This window comes from Pristis pectinata, chromosome 2 (assembly GCF_009764475.1).
Source record: "Pristis pectinata isolate sPriPec2 chromosome 2, sPriPec2.1.pri, whole genome shotgun sequence".
Lineage (NCBI taxonomy): Eukaryota > Metazoa > Chordata > Chondrichthyes > Rhinopristiformes > Pristidae > Pristis > Pristis pectinata.
The window spans coordinates 22,335,136-22,356,936 of NC_067406.1; the positions used below are offsets into that span (position 1 = coordinate 22,335,136).

Consider the following 21,801-nt stretch of genomic DNA (forward strand, 5'->3'; position numbering starts at 1 on the left):
GAAAATGCTTCCTCCCTTTATCATTTTTCAATTTCTTTTGCTTCCTATGACTTTTGATTTCTTCTTCCCCTTGACAAATTGCAGACAGAATGTGCAGCAACCTGGGTCTTTGGTTTCTATTAATATTGCTCTCTGACCTCTCTTACAGAGTTCACATCTCTCTTCTATAGTATGTTTATTGCTTATAAGGAAAACTGTGTGCACTTTAATGAGTATAATTTTCTATTTCATGACATATCACTTGAAAAATAGAAATATATACATTCTTAAATTATGGGTGAAACCTACTCATATAATTATTAATATCCTCCATTCTTTTTCAATCTGCTATTAGTGCTATATTACCAATGGCTCAAGAACAGGTGTGCTGCACTGTATTGACCCATAAATATAACAAGGTCCCATGTTTAATTTTTGGTACCTATTAAAGCTGCCTAAGCATAGCCAAGTCAGCAGTAGTAATGCTACAATTTGCCTCAGTCTCTTCAAATAAGGAAAGGGAAAAGGAAGTTATCAATTTTTAGTTGTCATCTCACTCATTATCTTGCATGAGCCACGTGGAACAGGAAAAGGCCAACTGTTAAAAGACCATCTAACATTTACTAACTTGCTCAAATATGTAAAATAGCTGGTTAGATAAAATAAAAAGGGCTTTGAACATCTGTGGAACCATACACTATTTGCTTAAAACAGTCTGTTAAACCAAGGACCATAATTTTATTTCAGCAATTACTAGAAACAACAGACACTGACAATTTAACTGTAGAAGATTAAAAATATCAAAATTTACTTGATATATTATTAATAAACATTTCAGGTTCATCTAAACAGATCTCTGTAGTCAAAACATATTTAGGCCTGCAAACTATTCATGAAAATCCCAAAAGCAAACGTGGATTCTAAAATTTACTTTTACACCGTAATTCAATTATATTGCAGTTCTCCAAATCATTATTCCTACAACATTTAAAAGGCATTTGGACAGGTACTTTGATAGTGGGATACAGACCTAATACAGGCAAATGTGATAGGCATCACAGTCAGCATGGACAAGGTAGGCTGCAAGGGCCCATCTCTGTACTGTATAATTCTATGAATCTATGATTAACTGTTATGGAAGACGATATGGTTGGTCTTCCTGTTCTATCCAACCATTCAAGCTTGGTTTCATATTTAGTTTCTAACTGGGCTTGAAATAAATCTATAAAATACTATTTAAAACCCCAATTTAAAAATAATTTTACGAGCTGCCAACATATTAGACATCCAAGTAATCTGATGTTCACCTGCTGCCTTCTGCTGATAAGGGTTTCTTTAAATTTATTCATTCATGGGATGTGGTATTTATTGCCATATATTGCCCCTAAATTGAGTGTCTTCCTGTGCTATTCACTGGTCTGGATCAGATGGGTGTTGGCAATAAATTGTAACACAACTAGGTAAAATTACTAATGCTAGATTTTTATTCCAAGTTTATTTAACTGAATATAAATTCCCCAGCTGTTGTGCTAGGATTCAAATTCAATAATCCAGGTCTCTGGATACTAGTCCAGAAACTTAGCCATGAAGCCAAATATTAATAAATGATTTCTCATTATTTACGGTAGTGTAGCGGTTAGCATAATGCTATTACAGCGCCAGCGACCCAGGTTCAATTCCGGCCACTGTCTGTAAGGAGTTTGTACGTTCTCCCCGTGACTACGTGGGTTTCCTCCGGGTGCTCCGGTTTTCTCCCACATCCCAAAGACGTACGGATTAGGAAGTTATGGGCATGCTATGTTGGTGCCGGAAGCATGGCAACACTTGCGGGCTGCCCCCAGAACACTCTACGCAAAAGGTGTATTTCACTATGTGTTTCCATGTACATGTGATTAATAAAAATATCTATTTTATCTTAGATCAGGGGCTCCCAAAGATTTGATTTGCTGCCTGCCACTTCAGGGTTTTTTTTCTGCATCCCACCTCTGCAATTCTTCATTCTACTAATAAATATTGAATAATCTTATAATTGCGACACCTTTTAACTTTATCTCCCCTCCTCCACACCAGTTTTAGTACCTTGATCCCAATGAATAAGAGCAATCCGCGACCACATAGAGAGACAAAGATCCTTTACAAATGGTTCACTGTCACTTGGGAGTAATCCTAAGGAGAAAGAAAATCAAGTATTTGAAGGCCACTTGTACAGGAGAACAACTCCTTGACATACTTCATCAAATTCCAGTACTGAAATCATACAAACAGATTTAGTAAACTCTGCAAATTTCAATTTCATTAATGCATTTCTTCCCACTGTTTAAATCTTATTTTCCCTCTATGTCATGCACCACAACATTGAGTTCAGAATGCCAACAAGTTTCCTCCAGTAGCACTCTTGGATTAGATGCAAGATGGTGTAGTGGTTTTTTAATGTAGATCACTAAAGTATAATCTCCGCCAAATGGAAAATTCTGGCAATTTTTCTGAAGTAACAAAATAGGTTTGTCTCCACCTTTGTCAATTAAATCCTGAACACTAAACACCAAATCCTGCCTGCAGAGACCTAGTAACCTGGCTTTCCAGTAGAACAAAGGATTAACAGATCTGGTTATACACAGAAGCAAAAAAAATCCCATTTTTATCAGAAATCAAATTTTAAGAATTTTGAAAGACAGTATACATTGATTCAATTCATGAAAATTAAAAATTACATAAAATTTTGTGACGCAGTGGCACAGCTAGCAAAGCTGTTGCCTCACAGCTTCAGCTACCCCGGGATTTATCTAGACCTCTGGTGCCGTCTGAATGGAATTTGCACATTCTCTCTGTGACTGCATGGGTTTCTTCCACATGCTCTTGTTTCCTTCCATATCCCAAAGACATAGAGGTTGGTAGATTATTTGGTCACTATAAATTGTCCCTAGCACGTAGTTTGGGGTTAGAATCTGGGGGGAGTTGATGAGAATGTGGGGAGAGTAAAATGAGATTGGTGTCGGAGTAGTGTAAATGGGTGCTTGATGGTTGGCACATATATGGTAGGCCAAAGTGCCTGCTTCCATGCTATATGATTCTAATTATCATTTATCTATTTTCTAATTATCTATTTACTGCATATCATACCTATATTCAAAAATGGCACTTGATAATTACAGGCCTGAGAGTCTATCATCAGTGGTGGGAAAGTTATTGGAAAAAGTTCAGAGGGACAGGATTAATTTACACTTGGAAAGACAGGGAATTAGTCGAAGATAGTCAGCATGGCTTTTTAAGTGGGAGATCCTGTCTGACCAACTTGAACAAATTTTTCAAAGAGCGAGCAAAACACACTAAGAGGGCAGTACGAATGATGTAGTCTATATGGACTTCGGTAAGGATTTTGACAAGATCCCACATGGGAGACTGATCCAAAATTTTGGAGCCCATACAATCCAAGGCAAGTTGGCAAATTGGACCCTAAAACTGATGTCGTAGTAGGAAGCAGAGGGTGACTGTGGAAAGTTGTTTTTATGACTGAAAGCCTCTGATGTACTATAGGAATTGATGCTGAGACTGATGCTTTGATGCTTGGCCCGAAACATCAACTATTTATTTTCCTCTATGAATTCTGCCTGACTTGCTGATTTCCTCCAGCACTTTTTGTGTATTGATGCTGGGACTCTTACTGTTTGTTAAGTATGTTAACAATTTAGATATGAATGGAGGAGGTAGGATTAGTTAGTTTGCAGATGGCATGAAAATTGGTAATGTTGTTCTGGGCTACAGGACAATATCAGTGAGTTTGTAGGATTGACAAGTTAAGAGCAGGTAGAATTTAACCCTGATAAATGTGAAGGGATACATTTTGTGTCCTAGTTGCCACACTAATGGAAGAACATGATGCAGAGGAGATTCACTGGGACGTTGCCTGAGATGGATTGTTTCACTTAAGATAACAGACTGGATAGATTGGGTTTGTTGTCCAAAGACTCTTGCAAATTTCTACAGATGACTAGTTGCGTTACCGCCTGGTATGGAGGCTCCAGTATGCAGGATTGAAGGAGGCTGCAGAGGGTCATAGACTCAGCCAGCTCCATCACAGGCACAACCCTCCCTGCCATCAAGGACATCTTCAAGAGGCAGTGCCTCAAGATGGCGGCATCCATCATTAAGGACCCTCATCATCCAAGACATGCCTTCTTTGTGTTACTACCATCGGAGAGGAGGGACAGGAATCTGAAGACACACATTCAATGTTTTAGGAACAACTTCTTCCCCTCCACCATCAGACTTCTGAACAGTTCATGAACCCATGAACATTACTTCGTTGTTATCCTTTTGCACTAATTTTTGTAACTTATAGTAATTTATAGTAATTGAATTTAGGAATTGAATATAGTATTGAATTTAGGAGCAGAGAGGTATTGTTGCAGCTATATGGGTTCCTGGTCAGACCCCACTTGGAGTACTGTGCTCAGTTCTGGTCACCTCACTACAGGAAGGATGTAGAAGCCATAGAAAGGGTGCAGAGGAGATTTACAAGGATGCTGCCTGGACTGCAGAGCGTGCCTTATGAAAACAGGTTGAAGGAACTCGGCCTTTTCTCCTTGAAGCGACGGAGGATGAGAGGGGACCTGATAGAGGTATATAAGATGATGAGAGGTATTGATTGGGTAGATAGTCAGAGGCTTTTCCTCAGGGCTGAAATGGTGGCCACAAGACTACATAGTTTTAAGGTGCTGGGGAGTAGATATAGAGGAGATGTCGGGGTAAGTTTTTTTACTCAGAGAGTGGTGAGTGCATGGAATGGGCTGCCGGCAACGGTGGTGGAGGCAGATACGATAGGGTCTTTTAACAGACTGTTGGATAGGTACATGGAGCTGAGAAAAATAGAGGGCTATGGGTAAGCCTAGTAATTTCTAGGGTAGGGACATGTTCGGCACAGCTTTGTGGGCTGAAGGGCCTGAATTGTGCTGTAGTTTTTCTATGTTTCTATGTTCTAATTTCTATGTCTTGCACTGTACTGCTGTCGCAAAAAAACAACAAATTTTACACGTGTCAGTGATAAAAAGTGCTGGAGAAACTCTGCAGGTCAGGCAGCAACTGTGGAGGAAGAAATAGCGTTAATATGCCAGGTGGATCATCTTTCATCGGAACGTGACAATGAGAAAACAAATGTGTTTTAAATTGCAACGTAGAATGAAGAAATGCAGACATGCATGTATATGTGCACAGATCACTCATTTTATGAAAGGAGGAGGTATTAGATACGTAACTGTCGTACTGGTTACACCTGTCATATCTACAGTGTTAGCAAGGACAACAACTCAGGCAGTTCCTATATCGGAATTTCAGCACCCAATGATTTTTGCTTCCACAGATGGGGCAGGAGGTGCCTGACGGGATAGAAATAAAAGCATGTGTATAACATTCAGGTCTTCAAGTCTGTCTGGTATTCAGTGATACCTTGGCTTATCTGTCTGACAGCTTGCAAGTGTTCTCAAACAGCATGGAAGAGTCCTTCTCTAATGTCTTGCAGATCCTACTGGGCAGATGAACATACTTTTCAATGGAGATGTGATGGGCACGTCACCCCCAAGTGACAGTAGAATTCCTGTGATTCATTCATGAATTTATACTACCTCAATGTACTTATGTTTTGGAATGATCTGTATGGATGGCATGCAAAACAAAATTTTTTCACTGTATCTTGGTACATGTGACAACAATAAACCAATTACCAAAATGCTTTGGGTACAATTGAATTTCTGACCAAAAAGTACAAAAGGAATCTAAAAGCAAAAACCAGTGGATGCTGAAATTCTGATATTGGAACTGCATGAGTTGTCCTTGCTAACATTGAGGATATAACAGGTATAAACAATATGACAGTCATGTATCTAATGCCTCCTCCTTTCATAAAATGAGTGGTCTGTGCACATACACCTGCATATCTGCACGTCTCCAACCTACTCTGCAACTTCAAACACGTTTACTTTCTCATTGTTCCGATGAAAGATGGCACATTAATGTTACTTCTTCCTCCACAGTTGCTGCCTGATCTGTTGAGTTTCTCCAGCATGGTTTGCCTTTATAGGGGTTCAAAAGGAGGTTATGCAAAACCTCACAATGGGCTGGCTAAGGCCAGACCATTGTAGTCTGGCCAACTCTGAGCACCACACTTTCAGAGGGATATCAAGGTCTTACAAAGGATGCAGAGAAGATACACTGCAATGTATCAGTGTTGAATGAATTCAATTATGCAGAGTAGAGAAACTAGATTATTCTCCCTACAGAAGAGATTATTAACATCAGATTTCACAGATATGTTCAAAATCATGTTTTGACAGTTAAAACAAAATAGCAACTGTATCAGTGATAGAAGAGTCTGTAACCAGAGAGCATATGAATAAAGTAATTGGCAATAGAACCACAGATGACACAGCAAGTTGTTATAAATGGCAAACAGCACATGAAAAAAATGGTAAAGGCAGGTTCAATAACAGATTAAATAATAACTTCCAAAAGGAAATGGATAGATGCAGCTGGATTTTGAGGCAAGAGCTGAACTGTAGGAATAATTAACAGAAATATGATTGTGCTGGCCCACTGAATTAGCAGCCTTGCATAGTTATGCTTTCCAGTTTTGTCCAGAACCTTCAAATCTTACTCATTGTCCCGGTCCTCTCCAATTCCCTTTTTAAAATTATTTTAAAAGTCACTTTTCAGCTTGAGTTCTGGGCACAACTTTCAGTGGAAAAAAAGTCTTCCTCCCTCTATATCTTTTGCCAATTATTTCAAATATAGTTTGTTTTTTCTTTATCTACCCTTCTGAAACCTATTGTTAAAACCTCTGCCACTTACCTATAATCTACTCTTTTTAAATTAAATATTATGGGATATATGCATAGTAGGCAGGACTAGCACTTATTATCTGTCCTTGTTGCAAGGAGAACATTCTACTTTTTTCAACCTCTCCTCACCACCAAAGTGCTCACAACTAAAGTTCTCATTTATGACAACATGAAGTAAATGTCTTCTATGCTAGTTCCATGACCTTCACACCTTTAATGAACTGTAATTCCTAGAACTGTCCACAATATTCAAACTGAAGCCTAATCAATGACTTATAAAGTCCTAATATGATCTGATTTTTTTTAATATATTCTACTTATAAACCGAAGTAACTTGCATACTTTTTATAGCTATATTAACAACTTGTCCTAGTACTTTTAAGAATTTGTACAAATGGACAGAAATCTCTCTGCTCACCTGTACTTTTAAATCACATCATTCATACTGTCACGAACCAGCAACAAAAGAAACACACTGAGCATGATTTAGTGTTAAAAACTATTTTATTAATCACTACTATTGATAATACGTAAAATAAAAGTAAAAATGTTAGTATGTTAGAATTCAAAAATGTTAAACCTCGAACGTTAACCCCAAAACTAAACTCTTCGTGTGTGTGTGTGACAAAGTCCAAAACTCCCAGTTCCTGAATGGTTCTTAAAGTTCAGTTCTGCAAGCCATAAGGTGAAACATGAGCAAGGGCTTCTTCAACAACCACCGTTGTCTGAAGATAAGATGTAGATGTAGAAAAACATAGAGAGAGTACATACGAAATCCAAATGTTCCACGATGGAACCCAAACGACACTTCAGTGTTTACTCGGTAGTGACTTCCTCACCCCGAAAAGCATCCGAACCGTGGTCGTCCACATACAAATACCTGTTTCCTTCTACAGGTCAGCAACAAAGTGAACTCCACCGGATTACTTCCAACTTCCATACATGGATTTCAGTGGTAAACACAGTTATTGTTTCTCATCCATCGATAGAGAAAAACAAGCAGGCTGGTGTCTCTCTCCCTTCTCTCTCTCTCTTCTTCTTCTTCTTCAACAACGTCATTACGTCCTTTATCTTCTATTGACGTAAGCACGCCCCACACACACATACACACACACTCTCTATCTTAAAGGGACTTTCACTGAGTCCGTAACAATACTATATTGCCTTTCTGTATTAGCTGTCCCTAAATTTAATCTATTTATTTATACGTTTTCCAAGATCTAGGCATCATTTATTGACTATCCCAAATTGCCCTTGGAAAGATGGTGATAACTGCCTAATTGAACCACTGCAGTGCTTCAGAGAGATGGGCTCTCACAGTTCAATTGAGTTGGGTGATTCAGGATGTAGACCCAGTAATGATGAAGGACCAGTGATATATTTCCAAACTAGGATGGTGTGTGACTTGGATGGGAACATGCAGGTGGTGGTGTTCCATTACAACTGCTGTCCTTGTCTTTTTTGGTGATAAAGATCACAGGTTTGGAAAATCCTGTCAGAATAGCCTGGGCTTGTGGCTGTAGTACACACAGCAGCCCACTGTGCACTGGTAGTTTAGGTTGGTGAATAGAGTGCCAATAAAGTAGGCTGCTTTGTACTGGATGGTGTTAAACTTCTTAAAAGTTGTTGGAGCTGTACTTGCCCAGGCAAGTGGAGAGTCCTGAGTTATGCCTCGTAGATGGTAGGCTTTGTGGTGTGAGGAGATGAGGCACTCGCCACTAGATATTCTGCACCTGACGTCCTTGTAACCAATTGTATGTGTGTGGCTGGTCCAGCTGAGTTTCTGGTCAATGGTTAATGGCCGTCCCTAAAATGTTGATGGTGGGGGATTCAATGATGCTAACATCATTGAATGTGAGGGGTCGCTGGTTAGATTCCCTTTCACTGGAAATGATCATTGCCTGGAACTTTTAAAGCACAAAAGTTACCTGCCACTTAACAGCCCATGACTGTCCGAGTCTGTTCCATTTGCTGATGAGTTGCAAATGGAATTGAACATAATGCAATCACCAGCAAACATCTTCACTACTGAACTTATGATGGAAGGCAGGTCACTGATGAAGCAACACAGGTAAATGGGACTCGCTTAGATGGGCATCTTGGTCAGCATGGATGAGCTGGGCCGAAGGACTTGTTCCGTGCTATATTACTCTATGACTAGTTGATACAGAAATGGAAAAACATTGTAACAGAAAGGGGAATAAAAAAAAAAGCTCTCTATATACTTTTCACTGTTCCAGTTTGAGTTCAAACTTAATCCCTAGTCTTCCCCAAGAACAAACCTCAGTTGTAGCCACAGATGATGGAAGAGTCCGAAAAGGGGAAATGAATATTCAGATTACAAAATGGCTTTTTATTCCTGTTTTTGTCCACATTTCTTAATGAAGTTCAGTCAACAGATTGAAAGAGACAAAGAAGAATAATTCATACCACATAAATTGGGTTTCAATAAGCTACAAATCTAAGGTTGCAAAGAAAAGCTATTCATTAAACTATGATTGAAATTTAGCACAGAATCAGATGAATGATTACAGCTATCAGTTCACACAAACGACATTTTCTTGCTATCAAAGGGCAAATTTCTTTGTCTTTTCGTTATATTCTGAAGTTTCCACATCACACAGGAAGGTTGCTTCCTGTACATATGCTTCCCCAAAAGAATACCCCTGAACTTCACACCAAAATAAACATTACTTGAGCACTACTTTGTGCGATGCATTTTCAACCGTGCATCCCCAGAGTGCTGCCACAACATGCATTTCTGCTCTGTCACATCGAATAAAAATTCTTCCAAAAGCTAGGGTTTATTTAGTCACTCAGCATGGAAATGGACCCTTCAGCCCAATTCGTTTATGCCGACCAAAATACTCATCTAAGCTAATCCCATTAGCCCACATTTACCCACATTTCTTGAAGAGTGATAGCCTTGACCACTGTTGGGTGTACAATGTACAATTTTAGTTATCATTGTATATAGAGACACTGGTCCAAAAAGACTTGCAAGGAAACCTGAAATGCAAGGTTATATCCATCAGCAAAGGAAGAAGACTAGAATAGATCAAGTTTCTATTTTTTGAGAAGAGTCACCATGCGAGCCACCAAATGGAGATCTTTAAAACTATTAATTGTTTTGCACTGCAGACACAGAATGTACTTCCATTTGTGGGAAAGAGCAAACCTAGAGGACAGTAATAAGTAAGTCACCATGAAATCAAATGTGGGATTCAGAACACACTCCTTTATCTAGTAGTGAGAATGTGAAACTTGCAAGTACGAGCAGCTGAGGGGTACAGTGCATTTAAAGGTGAAGGGAACATGAGGTTATGCTCATGTAGAAAGATGGACTGGGTCAAGCCTGGGTAAAATGGCCTGTTTCTGTACCATACAATCTATGCAATTTTCCTTTGCTGTCGAGAGCATGTTCTAACGTTGTGTAATTATTTTCCTGAATATTTAAACATTTATTAACTATTTAACATATCTCTGAGAGAAAAAAGTATACATTTCTCCAGCATGTTCAATGCAATACAATAAGGTGGACAAAGAAGAACAATTCACACCACTAAAACCTTGAGGATTATTGAAACCGATTTAAGGCTGCAGTGAAAAGCTATTCATTATATCACCACTAAAATTTACTGCAAAAATCAGATGAATAATTATGGCTATCAGTCCACACAAATGACATTTCACTGAAGGGCAAATTTCCTTTATTTTTTACCATTAGATTCTGAACTTTTCAGACACAAAGCAACAAATTTCATTTCATGCAGATGTTCTTACCCCACCCCATCCCCTCAAAAATACTGTTGATTTTCACACCAACCGAGAATAAGCATTTTCTGAGCATTACTTTATGCAATGGATTTCTCGGTAGTCATGGCACAATAGCAACAGAATGGTGCCACTACATAAATCAATTTCTGTTCTTGCTCACACCAAATAAAAAATTATTTTAAAATTATATCATCAAACTTCTTGAGAAGCTGTGCTTTCCTAGATTTAAGAAAAATCTCAATCATAAAGCAATTTCTGTTTCAGGTTATCCAAGCAATTGCTGTTGACTATAGTATATTTAGATTTTATTTTGGCTTTGCAACATCAAGTTCAAATGCTCTTTTAAAACATATATAGCCTATAATAACTATACAAGTGTAATTAACTTCAACTGTTCTTTTAAATCATTTGCAACCCATGACAATTATATCAGCATATTCAAAGCCTTCCCCTTCCCACAACCTGCACCTTTGTGGCTCAGTTCTTTGTGCTATGACAGGCCTCTGATATCCTTTTTCTAAGGATACTCCTAAAATTGATTCTGTAGCTGCACTATTTCCTCCTTTGCCTCTTTGGAGACCTCAGGATACACTTTACCCAGGCCTGGCAACATATTTATTTTTAAAGATGCCAACGCCCTTAAGATTTCCTCATTATATTTATCATTTCCAGTACTTCACATTCTTCTTCCTTAATGTCAAAGCTTGTTTTCATCTCGCCTCTTCTGTGAAGGCAGATGCAAAACACACAGTACCCACCCTTTTACCTGATGTTATCTGATCTGCTGAGTATTTCCTGCATTCTTTTTCAGAAAATGAGTATTTTCAGCAACCACTGTGTTCTGCATCTCAAAGTCCTAGCATGTTTTGTTTTCTTCCAGTGCTCTCATTCATTTCCTTTTGTTTACACTCCTCCAGATAGATCAGCTGTGATTAAAAAGCATCCATTTCTCTTTCTTAGAAGGCAGTGAATGCAATTGTGGAACCTGGACAATCGTGGACTTCACCTCATCACCTTTGTTTTCTCCAGCTTTTCCCCTTTTCTACAACTTAGAAGATGCTTGTTTCCAATTCTGATGAAACATTAACTCTGTTTCTGTCTCCACGGATACTGCCTAACCTGCTGAATAGCTCTAGCATTTTCTGTTTTTATTCCTGTTATGAGGACAGACTGGTTAGGCTGGGTTTGATTTCTTTGAAACAAAGGAGTGGGGAGATTTAATTGAAGTATATTAAATGATGACAGACTAAAACAGAAGGCAAATTTATTTACTTTCACAGAGAGGTCAGTAAATAGGGGTTTAGAACTGAGTGCTCGAGCGAATTTGAGAAAAGGTAATTTCACTCAATGAGTGAACTCACTACTTGAAAAGGTGATAGAAGCAGAAACCCTCACCAAAACTTAAAGATGTATGGATGAGCACTTGAAGAATCATATCTTGTAAGGCAATGGATCAAGAGCTGAAACATGGGATTAACCATTAGCTGGCTCCACGGAAGACCATATTCAGTGCCATAAATCTCTATGATCACCAATCATACATGATAATCACTTTCCTAATAGCCAATTACATTGGATTTCTATGATTTGAAAAAGGTTTCAATATTCAAAATGTGGCTCAAACTGCCATTATCCAATGTTGTGACATTTCATCAAAAAGAAACTCAGTGTAGTTCATGAGGCAGAACTCCTCCTATGAAAATGATCCTTGGATTCTCTGTAAATAGACCATTTGTTCAGATGAATATCATTGACATTTAGCTTAAATAACTTTTTACATCTTTCCAACAAATGACTTCAAACCAGCAAGCTCCCAGCATCTGAATTACTTCCCTCCTTAAATAATGGGATCATTTGAGCTTTCTTTCAGTGTACTGGAAGTTGCCAAAACTTCAGAGCTAATAAATATGTGAGCTAGTTACTCACATAATGCATCTCAGATTTCTTTCAGAATTAGAAGTATGTATTGTCAAGTCTTGCAATTGATTAGCTCTAGAATGGCTTGGAGCCAAACAATTTGGCCTCAGGTGTCTGTGTGGAATTTCATAAGAGCAATCAAGTTCGTTAAATTTCCCTGCTTGTTCTCCGTAGCCTTAATTCCTTATTAAAAACTAAAATTAAATCTGCTTCCAGCAACCTTTCAGGCACCAAATTTGGGATGGTGGAAGCAGTTCAAGTGACTCACTTCTACAGAATCAATTTTAGGAATAACCTTACTCAAAATCAACATTGAATATATAAACCCATAGTAACCAGATTCTGATATTTATACCCAATTTACCTCAGTAATTATTTCAGAAGGCAGTCTGATCTTTAAATACTTTCCAACTTGCGTCTTTTAAGATTTTTTAAATTTAAAAATCCTTGCCATTAATCCTTTCTCAATTGCATTTTTGTATTTCTAAAAGTAAGTTGTCAATTTGTTTATTATTGTCACATGTACCAAGATACAGTGAAAAGCTTGTCTTGCATACCGTCCATACAGATCAATTCATTATAACAGTGCATAAGGTAGTACAAGTTAAAATAACAGAATGCATATTAAAGTGTTACAGTTACAGAGAAAGTGCAGTGCAGACAGACAATAAGGTGCAAGGTCATAACAAGGTAGATTGTGATATCAAGAGTCCATCTTATCATACTAGGGGACTGTTCAATAGTCTTCTAACAGCAGGATAGAAGCTGTCCTTGATCCTGATGGTACGTGCTTTCAAGCTTTTGTATCTTTTGTCTGATTAGAGAGGGGAGAAGAGAGAATATCCGGGGTGGGTGGGGTGTTTGATTATGCTGGCTGCTTTACTGAGACAGTAAGAAGTATAGACAGAGTCCATTGAGAGGAAGCTGATTTATGTGATGTGCTGAGCTGTGTCCACAACTCTCTGCGGTCTCCTGCAGTCACAGGCAGAGCAATTGCCATACCAAGCGGTGATGCATCCAGACAGGATGCTTTCTATGATGCATCAATAAAAATTGGTGAGAGTTAAAGGGGACATGCCAAATTTCTTTAGCCTCCTGAGGAAGAAGAGCCGTGGTGTCTACGTGGTTGGACCAGGACAGGCTATTGGTGATATTCACTCCTAGGAATTTGTAACCCTCTTGATGCAAACAGCAGCTTGTGCACAGCCCCCCTTCCTGATGTCAATGACCAGCTTGACAGTGATATCATCTGCAAACCTGTAGATGGAACTAGAGCAGAATCTGGCCACGCAGTCATGAGTGTATAGGGAGTAGAGTAGGGGGCTGAGGACACAGCCTTGTGGGGCACCAGTGTTAACAATAGTCATGGCAGGGATGTGGGATCCAGTTTGCAAAAGGAGGTGTTGAGTCCCAGGTCTAGTTATACTCACTTAGTAGTTATATTTATCCTCATGTCTATTCTTTCCATGTTTATTCATTTTAAACATACTGAACTATTTTGCTTTGACAATTCTTTTCTTTTTATCTATTTGGGCTTCATCTTGCTATATAGCTTTATCTATGGGACCTGCACAAATTCCTTGGCAGAGAAATTCAACTTACCACTACAATATTGCACTTGTGAAATTAACTGTTCTCTGCTGGAATGCTAGAATTGTCTTTTGCGTCCCACTAGGTCCTTGAGCTGTGGAAGGCAAACTGATTGCTAACCAATGAATCCTGCTGGATTGAGATTTGGTAACGTTGGCAAATTTGATAAATAGTCCTTTATTGCTTATTAGATTACTTGCAATAAAGAAGAAGGATGTCAGAGACTTGTCATTGCACAGAACTACAACTGAACCACAAGGATGCGATTTATGGGAAGGGGAAGGCCTTAAATATGTTTGTGTAATTGTCAAGGGCTGTAAAAAGAACAATTGAACTTAATTGCACTGGTATAGTTGTTATAGGCTATAAATGTTTTAAAAGAGCACTTGATCTTGATTTTGCAAAAACAAAATAAAATTTAACAAGACCAAAGTCAACAGCAATTGCTTGGATATCCTGAAGCGGAAAATGCTTTATGATTGAGATTTTTCTTAAATCTAGGAAACACAGCTTCTCAAAACATTTGCTAATATTAATGATTTTCAAAACATTCATTTGGAACTTCACCTCCACGCTCAAGCTGGTGTTCTGGTCTCCAAAGGGACCTACTCTTTCCTTTTTAAATCTCTTGACCTTCCAAGTATTTATAAGAACATACTAGGCTTTTTCTTGACTTTATATACCATGTTTTTTTTATGCACCCTCTTTGACTTCCTAAGTTCTCTTTTAATTTCGCTCAGATATCTTCAATATTTGAAAATCAAGACAATATGAAATAAAAACTGAAAATGTTGGAAACATACAGCAGGTTAGGCAGCATCTATGCTGTCTAAGCTGCTGATTCCATCATTATTACACCTTTATTATATCTCCAAGTGTTGTGCTTTCAACATCAATCATAAACTTCCTTTTTTTTTTGCTTTATCCTTCCCTTATACATTCCTTCACATCCCCAGGGGTTAAAATTGAGAGTCCTCCACTTTCTTTAAATGGATACAACTTCCCCCTTGAATGCCTTTCAGTGATCTAAAACTGATTTATTTTCATACAACTGTTTTCAGTCCGTATTTGGTAAATCATATCTCAGCCAAGTAAAACCAGTCATGTTCCAATTTAGAATTTTCACTCCTAGTCTTTCAACTTTTCAATAAATTGGTAAATTGGTTGATTATTGCCACATATACTGAGGTACAGTGAAAACTTACCTTGCATACCATTCATACAGATCAATTCATTACACAGTGCATTGCGGTAGTACAAGGTAAAACAATAACAGAATGCATATTAAAGTGTTACAGTTACAGAGAAAGTGCAGTGCAGGTAAATAATAAGGTGCAAGATCATAACAAAGTAGATTGTGCTCTAATTGATTTATGGTTTCTGCCCCCACTGCTAACTTTTCCATATGCTCAGCTTAATTCACAGAGTCACATAGCACGGAAACAGGCACATTGGCCCAATTGGTCTATGTCAACCAAGATGCCCAACCAAGCTAGCCCATTTGCCCATTTTTGGCCCATATCCCTCTAAACTGTTCCTATCCACATACCTGTCCAACTGTCTTTTAAAAGTTGTAATTGTACCTGCCTCAACAACTTCCACTAGCACCTCATTCCACATACATCATGCTCTGTGTAAAAATGTTGCGGCATGGTAGCGTAGTGGTTAGCGCGATGCTATTACAGCGCCAGCGATTGGGGTTCAATTCCCGTCGCTGCCTGTAAGGAGTTTGTACGTTCTCCCGTGTCTGCATGGGTTTCCTCCGGGAGCTCCAGTTTCCTCCCACATTGCAAAGACGTACGGGTAGGTTAATTTGGGTTTAAAATGGGCAGCGTGGACTCGTTGGGCTGGAAGGGGCTGTTAACACGCTGTAAATAAAATTTTTTTTAAAAGTTCCAATTAAATCTTCCCTTTCTCACCTTAAACCTATGCTTTCCAGTTCTTGATTCCCCAACCCTGGAAAAAAGACTGAGTGCATTCACCGTATCTATGCCCCTCATGATTTTATACACCTCTATAAGATCAGCTCTCAGTCTCCTACGTTCCAAGGACTAGAGTCCTAACTTGCCCAACCTCTCCCTATAACCAGTCCAATGAGTCCTGACAAAATCCTCGTAAATCTTTTCTGCACTCTTTCCAGCTTAATGGCATCTTTCCTATAGCAGGATGACCAAAACTGTACACAATACTGCAATTGCAACCTCACCAACATCTTCTACAACTGCAACATAACGTCCCAACTTCTATACTCAATACCGATTGACGAATGCCAGTTGTGCCGAAAACCTTCCTCACCACCGCGTCTACCTGTGACACCATAAAACTAAATCTGGTACTCCTCCCTCTTGTTAGACTTGTTACCTACTGATTAAAATTTGTCTTCAATGCTTTTCAAAAATTTTGTTCCTTCCACACCCTATACTCTCGTACTGTCCTCAATTACGTTAGGATAGTTGAAATTCCCAACTATCATTTCCTTGTTATTTTTGTATTTCTCAGAATCTTGCCAAAATATTTGCTTTTCTATCTCTCTCTCTCTTTCTTTCCAATTGTTAGCTGTTCTATAGAGCATTCCCAATATAATTGTCCCTCTTTCGTTCAAGTCAACCCATTTGGCCTCATCTATTGACCTCTCTGGCATATCACCAAGCCTCCACACCAATTGTAATTGTTTCTTTAAAATATTGCTATGACTCATCCTATTTTATTGCTCTGTTTATCTTGTCTGAAAACCCTGTAACCAGAGATATGCATCTGCCATTCCTGCCCACCTTAAGTCACGTTTTAATAATGGACAATGCATTATACTTCCATATGCCTACCTGTACCCTCATTTCATCATCTTTATTCCTTAAAATATTACTCAGTACTGCCAAGTTTTAGTTTCCAAGTCTTAATTTCCTCTGCCTTCCAAACCCATTCCACTGCCTGCCAGGTTAATTTATTAAACCATTTCAGTCCACATGTACTTTTACCCTTCTTCCTTCTCAAACTCGTTTAAGGGTCCCTTAACCTTGACAAGCTAGATTAAACCATAACAAACAGCACTAGCAAATTTCTTTATCAGGATATTAGTCCTACCATGTAGAGATGCAACCTGTATGTCTTACAGATACTGGTAGTAATCCAGAAATTACTAAGCTTGAGGTTCTGGTCATTAACCTCTTCCCTAGCTCACTGTAATCAGTCTTCAGGGCCTCCTCCTTTTTATTTATAATATCAATTCCAATATTGACTGCATCCTTCAACTGGTCAACCTCCCACGTCAGACACTTCTGCTCCATGACGTCCTTCACCCTGGCATCTGTACGGTAATGTACCATCCTGGAATCAAATTTGTGGCCACAGATACACTTACACAGATATACCCCTGAACTATCAAATCCACTATCTCTACGCTGTACTGACTTCTACCACCACTTCACAGGGCTGAGTCAACCTCGATTCCACAAACCTGATATTGACTGTTCTTCTCATAGGACTGCTGCACTGCGTACCTGGTCCTGGCTTGTCCAATGGTCAACCATTTCCTCTCTGCCTGCAAACTCTTACGCTATGGGTTAACAACCTGCTGGAATGTGCAGTCTTAGCCTTGCACATACAATATAGTGTCGTGGGCTCTTGCTCAAAGTTCAGTATCCCTGATCTTGATCTCTTCCTATTCAAAACTCTCTGGGCACAGCATCACAGAATTATACAGCACGGAAACAGACCCTTCAGCCCAACTTGTCCATGCCGACCAAGTTGCCTACATGAGCGAGACCCATTTACCTGTATTTGTTCGATATCCCTCTCCTCCTTTCCCATCCAAGTACCTGTCCAAATGCCTTCTAAAGATTATCCAGGATGCAAGTAGTATCCTGGATTTCCCAGATAGCCAAAAATGTGCTTTCGACAGAATTAAGTACCCTGACTTGTCTCTGTTTATCAGAAGAATTGATATCCAACCACTCTCCAAGGTCAGCATTTCAAGTCCATGTTATTTTACTGGCTGCATTGATAAAATAATTGTTATTTTGCTATTAATTTAACTCTGTACTTTTTAAAAAAATACTAAGCAGAACCTCTCTCCCACCACCCCTACCATTTCATTGAATTTCCTTACTCACCAAATCCCCACCCCCCCCACCCTTTACATTACCCTGAAACTGTGCTTTGTGTTACACACCATCACATCTCACTAGCATTCATCCAAAAGGAATAGATTTTAAATGTGACAAGAGGAGAAACATTGCAAGAATTCATTGCTGTTATTCACCTTAATGAGTGATTTTCATATCATGTCAGTATAACCTTTCACAGGTTTACAGAAAAGTCTGAACAGGATTTGGAATTCAGATCAAATCAACAGAGTGCACAACAATGTAGATTGAGATATACTTGAGGAAGGCGTCTCTCAACAGAGATAATTCATTACAAAATGTAAAAACTTGCATTTATGAAGCACCTCTCTTGAGTTCAGGTCATCGTAAGCAGTTTACATCCAATTTTGTATTTGCTTATGTTGTAGCCACTTACATAATGTAAGGAAATGTGGCAGCCAATCTGTAATATACCCAGCCAATAGTGACATACGTGTGCATTTAATCTGTTTTAGCTTTCCTGCTGAAGAGTGAGTATGTTGCAGGGCATTTGGCAAACTCTGGCTGTCAACAGCATACTTTGTCCAATTTTGGTCATCCTAACAGTGGACGATGAAGATATAAAGGAGGGTGACTGAAATAATGCAAAGTCTTAAGCCAATTCTAATCAGGATGGGTTTAATGAGAAGGGACCACCTTGTTCAGATTAAAAAGCAGAGTTAGAGAAGATACAACTGAGGTTTTTACAACATGAGCAGTTAGTTTCTATTCATTTGATGGAAGGAGATTCAAAACTCTTTCAAAAAATGCATTGTTCATTGAAAAGGAGAAATATTATCCACTGAAAAGGAAAGGATTGAAGAACCATGGAGAAAGAGCACAGCAATGGGATGACTTTGAAATTACCTTTAAAGGCTTGGTACAAGTACATTATGATGGATAGTCTCGTTCTATGCCGTATGTATGTAGAATTCTGTAGAAATTGTAGGTTATTTGGTCCATTAAGGTGGCTGTGCCAGTTTGCTAGCAATGTAATTTCAAAGGAAGTATGCATTTCAATATTATAAAACTTATTGAAAATATTTTACATGTAGGTACCAATGATGTAGGTAGGAAAAGAGAAGAGGTCCTGAAGGAGGAATACAAGGCATTAGGGAGAAGGTTGAAAAGTAGGACCTCAAGGGTAGTAATCTCAGGACTACTACCCGTGTCGCGTATCAATGACAGGAAGAATAGAAAGCTCTGGCAGTTAAATGCGTGGCTGAGTGACTGGTGCAAGGGGCAGGGCTTCAGATTCTTGGATACCTGGGACCTTTTTTGGGGGAGGCAAGACCTATTTGCTAAGGATGGGTTGCATCTAAACTCCAAAGGGTCCAATATCCTGGCGGGAATGTTTAATTTAGTTGTAGGGGAGGGTTTAAACTGATCTGGCAGGGGGATGGTAACCAGGATGCTAGGTTACAAGATGCTAAGGTGAGGGAGAAAGTGTATAGAAACGAATCCATTGAGGATGGCAAGAATGACAGGCAGGTGATAAGTCAGGATAATTTACTGAATAATAGAAGTACAACAAATCCGGATGTTAGGATACAGAATGTTAGGATCGGGGATGAGGATGTTCGGATACCGAATGTTAGGATAGGGGATGAGGTCTACACGAACATGTCTAAGATAGTAGGTAGCGAAGATAGTAAGAAGGATGGACAGGTAGAAAGTCAGGATAATCTGCTGATCAATAGAGGTACAATAAAATCAATAGCAGATACCAGTCTAAACATACTATATTTAAATGCACGTAGCATCAGGAATAAAGCAGATGACCTAGTGGCACAACTACAGGTTAATAAATATGACATCGTTGCAATCACTGAGTCGTGGCTTCATGATGGATGTGATTGGGAACTGAATGTCAAGGGGTATACAGTATATAGGAAGGATAGGAGGGTAGGCAGAGGGGGAGGTGTGGCCATGATGGTTAGTAGCGATATAAAATCAATAGAAAGGAAGGACATTGGGTCAGAGGAGGTGGAATCCTTATGGGTGGAGCTGAGAAATAGCAAGGGTAAAAGAACAATAATAGCAGTCATATATAGGCCCCCGAACAGCAGTCAGGAAGTGGACCATAAGTTGCAGATTGAGATAGAAAAAGCATGTCAGAGTGACAATGTGAAGATAATTATGGGGGATTTTAACATGAAGGTGGACTGGGAAATGCAGCAAGGCGGTAGTACTCAGGAGAGTGAGTTTGTGGAATGTCTAAGGGATGTTTTTCTGGAGCAACTTATTGAGGAGCCCACCAGGGGATCGGCTGTTTTGGATTGGGTGCTGTGTAGTGAACCCGAGGTGATTAGGGAACTAAAGGTAAAGGAACCACTGGGAACAAGTGATCACAATATGATTGAGTTTAGTTTCAAGTTTGAGAAGGAGAAGCTGATAACTGGTGTATCGATATTTCAGTGGAATAAGGGAAATTACAAAGGTATGAGAGATGAGTTGGCCCAAATTGATTGGAGGAGTAAGTTAGCTGGAGGGACGGCAGAGGAAAAATGGAAGAAATTTCTACAGGAAATAAGGACAATGCAGGACAGATATATTCCAAGAAAAAAGAAGGTTTTGAATGGAAAAAAGGCACAGATGTGGATAACGAGGGAGGTGAAGGATAAAATAAAAGCAAAAGGGGCGGCGTACAAAGTAGCAAAAATTAGTGGGAAAACAGAAGATTGGAACGATTTTAAAAATCTGCAGAGAGAAACTAAGAAGGTCATTAGGAAAGCAAAGATGAGTTACGAAAGGAAGCTGGCGGACAACATTCGGAAGGATTCTAAGAGTTTTTTTAAATACATAAGGAATAAAAGAGAGACACGGGTTGACATAGGACCAATTGATAACGGTGCAGGAGGTATTATAATGGATGATAGTGAGATGGCAAGGGAATTGAATGAATATTTTGCATCGGTCTTCACCGTGGAGGACATAAGCAATGTGCCCATTAGTCAGGAGTCTCACGAATTGGAGCTGAGTTCAATTGAGATTAATAGGGAGAAGGTGCTTGGAAAACTAAAGGGGCTTAAGGCTGATAAGTCTCCCGGACCGGATGAGGTGCATCCCCGGGTTCTGAAGGAGGTGGCTGTGGAGATAGCGGAGGCGTTGGCGATTATTTTTCAGGAATCGATAGATTCTGGCATGGTTCCGGAGGACTGGAGGGTAGCGAATGTAGTTCCGTTATATAAGAAAGGTGGGAGGCAGCACAAAGGCAATTACAGACCTATTAGTCTGACGTCAGTGGTGGGAAAATTATTGGAGTCTATCCTCAAGGAGGAGGTTACCGAATACCTAGAGGCGCAAGGCAAGATAGGACCTAGTCAACATGGTTTTGTGAAGGGGAGGTCCTGTCTGACCAACCTATTGGAGTTTTTTGAAGAAATCACAGGTAGGGTGGATAAGGGAGAGGCGGTAGATGTTGTGTATTTAGACTTTCAAAAGGCCTTTGATAAGGTGCCTCACAAGAGACTGATTAATAAGATGAGAGGTCATGGAATTATGGGCAGGGTAGCAAAATGGGTGGAGAATTGGCTGGTTGGCAGGAAGCAAAGGGTGGAAATAAAAGGATCTCGTTCTGGTTGGTT

General features: G+C 39.3%; 1 protein-coding gene across 4 annotated transcripts in view; it reads right to left on the reverse strand.

Annotated features, from left to right (window-relative positions):
• ccdc142 (coiled-coil domain containing 142) overlaps positions 1-21,801 on the reverse strand; it is a 104,068-nt gene that overhangs the window by 59,887 nt on the left and 22,380 nt on the right. For 3 of the 4 annotated variants that reach the window (XM_052033681.1, XM_052033663.1, XM_052033672.1), the window contains exon 6: positions 2,059-2,145. The exons of the other annotated variant lie outside the window; for it this stretch is intronic. In XM_052033681.1, coding sequence (XP_051889641.1) covers positions 2,059-2,145 — 87 coding nt within the window. The remainder of the gene's footprint in view (positions 1-2,058; positions 2,146-21,801) is intronic. 4 annotated transcript variants of the gene reach the window in all.